The sequence below is a fragment of the Leptonotus elevatus genome, chromosome 5, assembly GCF_054856555.1.
Source record: "Leptonotus elevatus isolate MCC_2025b chromosome 5, RoL_Lele_1.0, whole genome shotgun sequence".
Taxonomy (NCBI): Eukaryota; Metazoa; Chordata; class Actinopteri; order Syngnathiformes; family Syngnathidae; genus Leptonotus; species Leptonotus elevatus.
The window spans coordinates 26,371,476-26,383,815 of record NC_141243.1 but is presented as its reverse complement, the minus strand read 5'-3'; the positions used below and the strand labels follow the sequence as shown (position 1 = coordinate 26,383,815).

At 38.2% G+C, this 12,340-nt stretch overlaps 1 protein-coding gene across 1 annotated transcript; it reads left to right on the top strand.

Annotated features, from left to right (window-relative positions):
* The first annotated feature begins 251 nt into the window (after positions 1 to 251).
* On the top strand, positions 252 to 11,926 carry fgf17 (fibroblast growth factor 17). The gene is made up of 6 exons (XM_086075806.1): positions 252 to 283; positions 384 to 420; positions 610 to 787; positions 2,886 to 2,992; positions 6,633 to 6,640; positions 11,635 to 11,926. The coding sequence occupies exons 1-6, from the start codon at positions 252 to 254 to the stop codon at positions 11,924 to 11,926; spliced, it is 654 nt and encodes a 217-aa protein (XP_085931932.1).
* The last annotated feature ends 414 nt before the right edge of the window (positions 11,927 to 12,340 follow it).

The following is a 12,340-nucleotide window of genomic DNA, read 5'->3' as shown; positions in this document are numbered from 1 at the left end:
CACTACAATGGATGTAGCTGGATGGACCGCTGAGGAGCTACATGGATTTTTGGAAGAGGACTCCAACACTCTATCAACTGGATCAGATTTTTGATAAATGAGAGAGAATCACAGTGCTGATACCAGAGACTGCGGTGGTGTGAATGGACTGGTGTGGAGTGCATATGCGAAACTGTGGCTGCTTTATTGTGCTAAATTGGGATACACCTTTTCAAGAATCCACTTCTTGATTGGCTTCAACAGGAGAGAGAATGTATGGAATAAACCAGTGCTGTATTTACATGTAAGTCCTCTTTTAACCTGATTCAAACTCTTTGACTTTAGCTTTGGCTGTCAGAATTCTTCTTTTTTTTTTTAACTTTTTTTCTTTCTTTTTTTAACAGATCATTTCAGTTTTTCATGCTTTGGAGTCATGCCAAGGTAAGAATCTAGAAACCTTCCTTCCTTGTTGTGTTTTCTGTGCCATCTCCCAAAATTATTAAGAATGCAAATAGCAATTAGATGGTTCTGTGTAAAATATATATTACAACTTCAATGACCTCAGACGTTGGCTAAATACCAGATTAGAAAGAAAACATTACAGATCTTATTTTTCCCTTTGCAAAAAAGGGGGAGAATCACCCATCTCCTAATTTTAACCAGTACGTGAGGACGCAGGGCGCAGGGACGGACCAGGTCAACCGCAGGCAGGTCAGGATTTACCAGCTCTACAGCCGCACCAGTGCAAAACACGTCCAGATTCAGGGCAAAAGGATCAGCGCCACAGCTGAGGATGGAAATGTCTATGGTAAGAGTTATCTCACTCTAACTCTACTCTGTCCGTATATAACACACTGAGCAGCATAACATTATCAATTCAGAAACATTTAGTCGTAAATTTGAAAACATCTTTTTAAACTTTTGTATTACATGCATACAGCAAAAACATACAGTTTATAATTTTGGAAGCTAACAGATATGCATTAGATGGAACGTCATTGTTGTTAAATGACTTCACTTGGCATTGGCTGTGGATAGCTCACAGTCACACTTATCAATTAATGAATGTTTTAGACATTTGACTATATTATTACATAAAAAGCAGAGAAGAATTACATAATTTGTTTTGCACACAAGACTCCTGCTGGCAAAAAGCTAATTTTCTGCTCAGACTGATTGCTGGAGGTTGTGTGGAAATTCTGTGGCAAATCACTTTCATGTGTTTTGGGATTGTCCCTTGTGACACCATATTGGCATGATATTCAAGACTTGTTGGAGAAGGTATTTAAGTGTAAAATTCAATTTGACTTTAAAACTCTATGTCTTAATGATTTAGGACAACTCAAGTAGGGGGCGGGGGTGGCGGGGGGTGGCTCTAGGAGAAAATGTTAGCATGTAAGAAGGATTTGACTAAGAAATGGTTGAAGAGAGATATACCAACAATAAATGAATGGATTGATAGAGTATATATGTTATGGAGAGTGCTTCAGCTATATTATGATGTAAAATTGATATCTTCAATGAAATTTGGATGAAATTGACTCTTTTTGTCTCTAATGTAAGCTCTGACTGTCTGAACTGTGTGCTCTCATAGATTATTTTATTCAATTATAAAATAATGATTGGGTATTTATGTACATACTGATATAGACTGAACTTAAGATAGACTCAATAATGAAGTTCTCCTCTGCTTAATTCTGTTTCTGTTTAAAACGAATACAAATAAAAAATTGTTTATTTATGTATGTTGTTTATTATTTTTTGTTGTCGTTTTTTGTGATTTTGTTTTTGGTTAAAGGGCTTTTGCTTGTGTGTGGAACATTGAATAAAAAGTAAATTTTCAACAACAACAAAAGACTCCTGCTGGGCGTGCTTCGTCCTTAGGCCCAGCCAGGGTTCACCCCCAACCACCCTGTAAAATCCCAACCCCCACTGCATGTTAATACAACCGATCTGCTTTATCCATGAAGTCATCGTCTAGCAAATTAGTGGCTGATAGGCAAAGTAATTTGTTTATTTGTTTCGATGGCCCCAATACACAAAGTTGTTGTATTTCGCAACTGCCGCACTTTTCAGGAAGTTAAATTGCATTGAGAATGTATATTCTACATGAATCCGTTAACATTTGGTTAATCAAAGGGCATAGCAAGTAGTGTTAATTTTATCCGCTATTTTAAAATGTTGACTCACACACAGTTAGTCAACCTCATCCCAATTTTATTTTGTCCATTTTTAGTCGACTATAAATCTAGCATTTTAGTCTTTATTTTAGTCCAAGAAAACATAATTTTATTTAGTTAGTTTTAGTCAACAAAAACTGTCAACGTTTTAGTCTAGTTTTAGTCAGGACAATCATTTTACCCCTATATTTTTTGTCAACAGATTATGTTGAATATTTTGGATCTAAAACTATTTGACATAAAATTTTCTCCCATCTTTTTGATGAAAAACAACTTGACACACAACTACAGTATATCAAGAACTATGGCTCTATGCTATGACAGTTATTGTTTATTAATGAGGGTTTTAGTCTAGTCTAGTCTAGTCTAGTCTAGTCTAGTTTTAGTCCGGTGAAAAATGTGCGTTGACAAAATTAACACTATTAGCAAAAGAGGAAAAATTTGAATCTATTGTATATTTTGGGCTGCATTTACAGTATATATTTGCTACCAGTAAGTGTAGGGCTACCAAGCTGGTTTCACCATCTAAGAGATTGTGCCTCATATGTCCAAGGTTGTATTGTTTCAATCAAACCACAACCTTGTGCCACTAGTGCCTGCACCTTATATCAAAGAACAAATCATTCATCCAGATCTGATTGAGTTTGTCTATCTGAATTGTCCATGACATCTGTCAACCTTGTATTTGGTGTCTTAAAATAATATGTGCTTTTTATTTTCTTGCAGCTCGTCTCTTTGTTGAAACAGATACCTTTGGCAGCCGTGTCAGGATAAAAGGTGCAGAAAGTGGACGATACCTGTGCATGAACCGGAAGGGAAAACTTGTTGGAAAGGTACTTTATATGTATATGTAGAGCCATGTTTTATAATAAAATATATATTCATAATCATCTATTCAATTTATTCTATCTATCTATCTATCTATCTATCTATCTATCTATCTATCTATCTATCTATCTATCTATCTATCTATCTATCTATCTATCTATCTATCTATCTATCTATCTATCTATCTATCTATCTATCTATCTATCTATCTATCTATCTATCTATCTATCTATCTATCTATCTTAAACTCGGTTATGTCTTTAACCACTGGTCAAGTAGATATAACCGACCGTTAACGTTAACGGCACTATTACCTTGTTGTCCAAAACTCTGTTAACTTTAATCAGCTACACCACACCTAGGGACCGCCGCTAACTTTTTACAGTTTTTCTTCATAGGTTTGGCACATATCTTGAAACTGATATGACATTTTTAAAACTGCAAGCTCATTTGGCCAAACAGACTTACATTTGTGCACAACCTCACAATCAGTTCATTAGCAAAAGCACATAGCTATTCCAAAACTGCTCACACATGCTTCACTCCAAGTTCCTTTCGCAAACAAAGAGTCGGTACATTCACAACTGTAAAGATCCTTCTCAATTGCTTTGGCTCATCTGCATTCACTTAGTTCTTTTGCCAAAAAGAACTTGGATGATTTTGCACAACTCTTTGGATCATCTGCAAAAGCTCATATCTCTCCCAAAACAGCTCACCTATGTGTTAAAATCAAATTTCTATGTCATACAAGTAGTCAGTGCCACCAAAATACATCGTCCCTTTGGCATTCTGGGAGCACCACAAGTCAAAATCATTAGATGTTGCTAACAAAATACAATTATATATAAAACTGAGGGGAAAAAGGATTTTACAAGAGCAGTTTTCAAAGTTTGAGGTTTGACATACTCCACTCACTGTTAAGGAAATTGCAACACTTTTTATTGACACAAAGTTACTTACCCATTAGATTCCAACAAAAGAAAGTGTAAGCCGAAATCTGTATGTTCATGAAAAAATAATAACTAAAATTAAACCTAGCGCACAGCGTAAATGAAGAATCAACTACTGTAACACTTTCACTACACAGTAAATTCTGTCGAGTAAATTTGACTCTAGAGTGGGACCAAAAAAACTCAGTTTTAGAGTGATATTTACACTTGGAAGAGTGTAAAATAAAGAAGTGAAAAGTAAACAAGAAAAAGTCACTCAAGGGTTGAGGAACGAACTCACGACCTTCAGCTTGGGAGACAGCCAATCAACACCCTGAGCAACAGAGCTCCTGCTGTGTGTTACTGTAGTAAGTATATCGCCGTGTCAGCTGGAACCTTCATAACGGCAAGACCCCTCTTTACTCTCTTCCAAGTGTAAATATTACTCTAAAACTGAGTCTATTTGGTCACACTCAAAATAGAGTCAAATTTACTCGACAGAATTTACTGTGTAGTCACTATTGTCACCTTCCCCCTCTTGGCCATCCATACGCTGCTCACTCTTTGGCCAAAAGTTTTCATCCACGTCGCAGCCGATATTTTCCCCTTGCAATGCTGCGAGGGAAAAAAACGGTGTGAATGTCTCAACCATCCTCTACACCACTGGCGTGCACAGGTATACCCCTAGTGGTGCTCACACCCTTGCCCCTCTGCCCTCTCTCAAAAAAAGACACACACACACATCTCCTTCCCCCGCTGCTCCACACCTGCCATGTAACTGTGTTATAATCCAGTTTGTTTTCCCTCTATTCCCTACCTATAATCATTTTGTTGTGAAGTAGCATGTCTCATACAGCACAAACAACTAAGCATAAATTAGCCGATATTAGCCACCCAGTTTAAAATGCTATATGCTAATTCAATAATAGATAACGTGATAACCACCACATAGTAAGACTAATGACGGTGAAAGGAAGCTCTCTGTTATCCGTTTATCAAAAAGCATTGGACTTTGGATCATTGTAATTTGATTTGTGGGGATTATTTTGACTTCAAAATGTGATGAACTGTTGTTTGAGTCTGGTTTGTATTATGCTAGTAGTCACATTCAAAAACAATCCAATACGTCATTGGTGATCGAAGCATTTGCATTGAGTTGCATTCTGGAACTATCAGAAATGCCCGGATGTTTGGAATTGTCAATTGTCTGTGAAAAATACCCCTTTGCCTTCTTGTAATGACAACAGTAAGTCTTATTCATTCTCATGCCATTGGTCTATTTGATTACAATTGGTCTATTTATTTAGTAATTGTAGCATAATGCCTAGAAAGGAGAGTCTGAAAAGGGGAAAAGAAAAGGAGCTACAGCCAAACAGTCAAGGGAAGCATCTCTCTGCTCTATTGGATGCAATCAAAGACGCATGAAGATGAAAGGTCAGACTCACAGTCAAGGCCAGAGAGAGTCATGTTAACTAGAGTTTTGCACCTTTTAAAGATCCCATTTTAATATTGATTTGCTCCTAAAGGTTAATTGTATTGAAAAATCTTTTTTAAAGTAGTTTGTAATAAATCAGCAGCCATGAAGCTATTATTAGCTAAATTATTAGCTATTACTTAGTACAACCCATAACTGTAAGTTACTTCTATGCTACAAGTCTTGCAGTTATGTTGCCCTAATAGGCTGTTATTAAAACTAGATGTGGGGTATTATTAATTATTATTATCTGTGTGTAATGTTTATTTAAAAACTTCTATTGACATTTCCGAAACATCCAGGCATTTCTGATATGTCCCCAATGCAACACAATGCAAATGCTTCCTTTATACGATGAAAACAAACGGCAGAGTGTAATGCTTTTTTCTGTGACTCTCATACAAACAACATCTCACCACATTTTGAAATCAAAATAATACTCACAAATCAAATGACAACAATCCAAAGTCCAACGCTTTTCAAATTGACGGCCATCTTGACTTGTGACGTAATCTCTGAATTGTCAGTAAGTGACCACCCCTCCCCCCCGAGTTGATATCATACATTTTGTATAGATGAGCGACTTTGCATTTGGTAGCATCTGGTCCATTCTACTAGAGACCACACTTTTGCAAAGCTATAAGAGACAAGATTGAGCTGTTCTGTGAGACAAATTGTGCTTCAGCCCCTAACAGCTTCATATTATGGGATGCACTAAAGGCCTTTTTAAGGGGACGTATAATTTCTTATACCACAAGTATTAAGAAGAAATACAGTATATGGCTGAAATAGATGAACTAGAGGCAGACATTTTAAAGCTGGAAAAAGAGTTCCAACAAACCAGGTCCCAAAAAACACACCAAATTCTATTGACTAAAAAGACTCAATGCAACACATTGCATACTTATAAAATTGAAAAGGACATTTTGAGGAGCAAGCAGAAATACTATGAACTGGGTGGAAAAGCACACAAAGTCTTATCTTGGCAGCTAAGGAAAGAAGAAAGCTCTAGAATGATAAACGCAATAGAAACTGAAATTGGCAGTATACCTACCAGAAATCAACGACGCATTTAAACAATTTTATGCGCATCTGTACACCTCAGAACCACCAGAAAATCGGAATGCTGTTGACACCTATTTATCTGCTATTAAACTGCCTAAACTTAGCCAAGAGGAACAGCATGATCTTGACTTACCTTTTTCATTAAAAGAACTAGAGGAAGCCTTGGGTTCGTTGCAGGCGGACAGGTCACCAGGGGAGAATGGATTTCCCTCCAGAATTCTACAGGGAATTCAAGGATTTACTCCTTCCACTTCTCATGAAAGTTATTAAGTTAGCCTCTAAAATTTAAGCACTTCCTGAATCATTTTTTATGGCTATAATTACTGTGGTTTACAAAAAAAATTAAGATGTGCTGAAATCTTCCTCATATCAGCCAATTTCCTCATTGAATGTAGAATATAAATTGACATCTAAAACTCTAGCTAACAGACTCCGTCAATATTTGCCTTATTTAATAAATCCAGACCAGCGTGGCTTCATTTCAAAACGCTCCTCTGCTAATAACCTGTGTCGGCTATTCAACATTATCCATTCTGCTGAATCTGAAAGGGAATCAAGCGTAGCCTTGGCTTTAGATGCGGAAACGCATTCGATAGATTACATTGGCCATATCTATTTAAAGTGCTGGCTAAATTTGGATTTGGCCCATCATTTATTGGGTGGGTAGGGGCTCTTTACCACAAACCACAGCCGAAAATAAGCACTAACGGACAGACTTCTTCCGCGTTTTCTTTAAACCGGTCAAGTCGACAAGGATGTCCTTGGTGCCCTGTCCTCTTTGACTTGGCAATTGAACCCTTGGCTGAAACAATTAGGCAAGACAACAACATTAAGGGATTTAAAGTGGGCCAAACGGTTCACAAAATTAATCTCCTAGCGGATGACATATTATATCTTAAAGACCCTGGCGACTCTCTTTCCAGACTGCAAACTGTACACGTATGGTAATATTTCAGGTTATAAGGTAAATTTGGAGAAGAGTGAAATCCTTCCACTGACAGACTTTGATTATTCTGTACTTAAAGGTACTACTCCATTCGGATGGCCTGCTCATGGTATGAAATATCTTGGAATAGTCGTAGACAGTAACCTAAATTTTTTAAATAAATTAAATTGTGTTAAATTATTATGAAAATTGAGGAGGATCTATGTAGGTGCCTCTGACTTTGATTGGAGTGTATTGCATCAAGATGAATGTGCAGCCACGGTTTCAGTATCTATTTGAATTTATACCCTTTCCGTCACCACATTCCTTTTTCAAGATTTTGAATAGTCATGTATGAACATTTATATAGCATTGTAAGGTACCCCAGATATCGTTGGCAGGACTGACCTGGGACTATGGTTTGGGGGGTCTCCGTCTTCCTAATTTCAGACACTACTATCTAGCGGCACAAATGAGGTTAATAACATCCCTCTTCGAGGCTGCTGGGCCCCCTTCTTGGGCACAGATTGGATTATATCCCCTAAAGGAAAATTTCTGTTGCAATTTTGTTTATAAACACAATGTAAAATCTGTAAACATCACAACAGACAATCCAATACTAAGACATTTAATAAATATTTGGTATGAGGTTCACAAGAGTCTTGGATTATTATTATTTTTTTTTGAGAGAGCTTGTTCATTCTGTAATTTTACCGATTCGACATGTCATCATCATTGCTTTCTCTCTTTTTTTCTTTTTTTCCTTTTTCTTTTGTATGTGCGTGAGTATGTGCGTGTGTATGTGCATGAGTGCATGCGTGTAAGTGTGTACTCATTAATTCACCTAAAACCGATTCAAAATCCCATACCGTTCACCTAAACCGAATACTTCAGAAACCAGCTAGAGTCGTGAAGTTGTCAGGAGACCCAAGGAAGGATCAAAGAAAAGAAAGGAAATGAAATACAGCACCGACCAGACATCACCTATTACCCACCGGGTTACCAACCAGAGTCTTTCACCAACCCCAGAAACATCTAAATTCCAACAAATTAGGGAGACCTCAAGAGACCAAATGAGAGACTGAGCAAAGGAAGGAAGGATAGGTGAAGCAGAGTGAGATCGACAGACATCAGCTTCCACCGATTCAACGACCAGAGGAAGAAGCAGATTGTGTTTGAATTTCAATAGATGCTGGTGTGGTGGATCTGGCATGCATGAAAACCTCCACCAAAGAGGGGAGCTATCGACCCCGGCCAGGACAGAGCAAGCACAACCCGCAGGGGCCACCGGCCGGAGAACAAACCCAGGAGCCAGGAGCGCCCCCCACCCCAACACGGCAGGCCCGCCACCCACCCGCCCGGCCCCCGGAGCCCCGAGACCCGGGCCATGGATGGAGCCCCCGGGTTGGGGGGGAGAGGGGAGGTGGACGGGACGGGGGAAGGAGACGACAAGAAGGGCAAGGGATGGCGGCAGGGTAGCAGAGAGAGGGGGGAGGAGGAGGAAGGGTGACGAGGGCGAAGGGACAGGGAGGCGGAGGACGGGCGGGGAGAGGCAGCAAGGGGGAGGAAGGGGGAGGGGAGAGGGAACCACGGCGCACCCCGGAGGCCCACAGGCCCCGTACCGCGTTACCGGGCCCGGAGCGACGGACCGCGCCGGGGACACCAGGGAGAGCACCGCAACGCAGCACCCCCCAAGAGACCCAGGGAACGGCCAAGACGCAGCCACCACCCAGCAGCCAACAGAGGGGCAGAGCCGCCCACGCTCAGCCAGGGGGGACAGCACCTATAGAGTTAACCCACTGGCATGCAGTGATTCCGAATATTAACCCTTAGTGCCCATTGGAAGTGAATCTTTAGGAGTTGGTGACTGTAAGGTGTCATTTGATGTAGTCTGCTCGATCCTGCTGGCTTGGTTCCTGACTATAAAAACACAACCGTTAGTTACAAATTGTCAAATACAGAAACAGCAATGTAAGTTATCGCGTTGTGGTGGCTCTCGCTAACAGGCAGAATTAAGTAACCAGATTTAGATTAAAAGATTCTATATACGTAGACCATGTTTGTCTAAATTTTGATATTTAGCTTTTATTCGAGGCAGATATTTTTTCCATTAAAATGTGATTTATGAGGTTAGACCATTGGTCGATATTCAGAGTTTGTTATTTTTCCAGTTAACAAGAATTGTTTTTTTTAGCGATAGTAAGGGCTACAAGTAGATTGAAATTGTTTACGTGGTATGTCAGTTGTTGGTAGGTCACCTAGCAATCACAAGTTTGGAGATAAAGGTATCCTACAGTCCAAGATAGCGGAACATTTTTCTAAGACTTTAGTCCAGAAATACATAACTGGAGTGCATAACAATAAAGCATGAAAATAAGTGTCTGTAGTGTTTTGTAAACACTGGAGACAAATGTCGGAGTCTGAGAGTCCCATTTTCTTCATCATATATTGTGTAATGTATGTTCTATGAATAATTTTATATTGGATAAGTTGTAAATTTGTGTGTTTTGTCATTTTAAATACGTTTTCACAAACTTGAATCCAAAAGTCAGATTCCGGAGCTATAGACAAGTCTGTCTCCCATTTCGATATGGGTTAAGACATTTTATCAGTAAACTAAAGTAACATATCTTTTTGAGAGATTTTTTGTTGTTGTCGGAGAAAGCTTGGTAATATCTTTAGCTTAAACAGGCGGTTGGAGCGTACCCCGAAGTGTTGAAATTTGTTTCTTTATCATACTTTTAACTTGCAGATAATGTACAAAATTTCCGTTTTTTATTTTGTATTTTTGGAGTAAGGATGTATATGATATAAACATATTATCTGAGAAAAGATGGTGGAGATGTGTAATTCCTTTCTGCTCCCACACACCTAAATAAAACGATTGGTTGTTAAGTTGAAAGTTGGGGTTATGCCATAGGGGAGAAAGCCCGCAGGGCTCCACTTGGGCTTTTATAATTTCTAGTGCCTTCCACCAGGCAGTCAGGGTGGCGGATATCATTGGGTTTTTAAGACAATTGTGACGCTTAATCGATGTTGTAATAAATAGTAAATCTAAAAGTCTGAGGTTGGGTTGTGCCCATAGAATGATATAATGTAGCTGGTTAGCTTTAGTCTTGGATTGACAGTGGGACTGTCACCTAAAACTCCACTAAAACAAAACAAACTCATTCCTATGACTCTTGACAATAAGATTTTGGATATGTGGTACCAGAAGGGAATCAAGCATTTAGAAGATTGTTTTGAAGAGGGGAAATTCATGTCATTTGAACAATTGAAGAGTAGATATGGCTTGTCCACCCAGACTTTTTTCTGTTATCTCCAAATACGATCATTCTTGAGGACTAACTTGGGTCCTGTTTGATTTTACCTGCTATGAATAAGATTGAAGAATTTCTTTATGAAGGGAACCAACTCAAGTTTATTTCGAGAATGTATCGTTTGTTGATGACTGGGAGTCCAAAGCCAGGTTTACATAAGTTTAGATTGAAATAGGAGTCGGATCTTGGTGTTGCAATTGATGAGCATTTATGGGAGGATTTATGCCAGAACAGCCTCTCTACTATCATCAATACCCGATATAGACTGACAAATTATAACTTCCTACACCAGTTGTATTTCACTCCAGAAAAACTGCATTCTTTTAAATCTACTTTGTCAGACTTGTGTTTCAGATGTTGTTATAATATATAATATATAATGTAATCAGATGTATTAAGGTTGGCTCCTTTGTACATTGTACTTGGAATTGTGTCAAGGTGAGGCCCTAATGGCATGATATTTGCTCCGTTTTAACCAGGATTGTACAAATTACTGTTCCCCTGGACCCTGAAATATGTTTATTGGGGAATTTCAACTCAATTAGTCATTCTCTTAACAATCATCAAAAAAGAAAGTCATTTTCAACACTTTAGATTGGTCAGTGATTTGCAAAAACAGCACACAGACACACATGTATGTGACTGTCCAATAGTAAAGATCTGTGAGAAAATTTTAAATTTGCCAAATTTTGACAGACTTTGGCCCGACGCCAGCGATATATAAATGCAACTTGATGGTAATGTGTTTTATTATTATTATTATTATTATTATTATTATTATTATTATTATTATTATTATTATCATTATTATTATTATTATTATTATTATTATGACTGAACCACTTACTCTTGAAACTCAAAGACAAGTTTTTGTGTGTGATTCATTGAAAGAAACTTAACATGAAAAACTGTCTCTATTCTTCTTGCAGCCCAGTGGTTGTAGCAGGGATTGTATCTTCACAGAGATTGTACTAGAGAACAATTACACAGCTTTTCAGAATGTCAAGTATGAGAGCTGGTATGTTGCGTTCACAAGAAAAGGGAGGCCCATCAAAGCCTCCAAGACAAGAGAGAACCAGAGAGAAGTCCATTTTATCAAACGGCTACACACAGGTTCGCCTCCCTTTCCAAATGCAGAGCAAGGCAAACATTTCAAGTTCATTCGTTTTCCAGCCACACGTCGAGCAAAAAGAAACCTTTGCAATAAAAAAGAAGTGATCTGGTGACAGCCGTTACATTTAAAAAACAAACTGTGATTTATTTATTTTTTTGTACATTTTATGTAAAATATGGTTAGCACGTCTTATCATAAAATAAAATGCTCATTTGTAAATACAGAAGTTGACTTAAAGCAGATACAATGATTCAGTGTTTTGCTGGAGAATATTTTCACAGCCAATGTGATTGTACTGTTCTTCAAAGAAAGACAAAATGCACTGTGTTGATGTGTAATGAAAAGAGAAAGTTGTAAGACTTGGCCATGTGTGCCCAGTGTTCTTTATATGCAAAGAAAAACATTGTATTATCAGTGACTGACACACATCTTCACCTGATTGCATTAAAAAGCTTAGATATATACTAACAGAGCTGTATTTTTATTGTTAGTCATTTCAGTGAACAAGATTAATACGATTTATATG

What these genes read in the sequence shown, in the direction of transcription:
- fgf17 (XM_086075806.1), top strand. Translation starts at nt 252, where the DNA reads ATGTATGGAATAAACCAGTGCTGTATTTACAT. An exon ending in AACCAGTGCTGTATTTACAT is followed by an intron (nt 284 to 383) that starts GTAAGTCCTCTT and finishes TTTTTTTAACAG; the next exon opens with ATCATTTCAGTTTTTCATGC. An exon ending in TGCTTTGGAGTCATGCCAAG is followed by an intron (nt 421 to 609) that starts GTAAGAATCTAG and finishes TTTGCAAAAAAG; the next exon opens with GGGGAGAATCACCCATCTCC.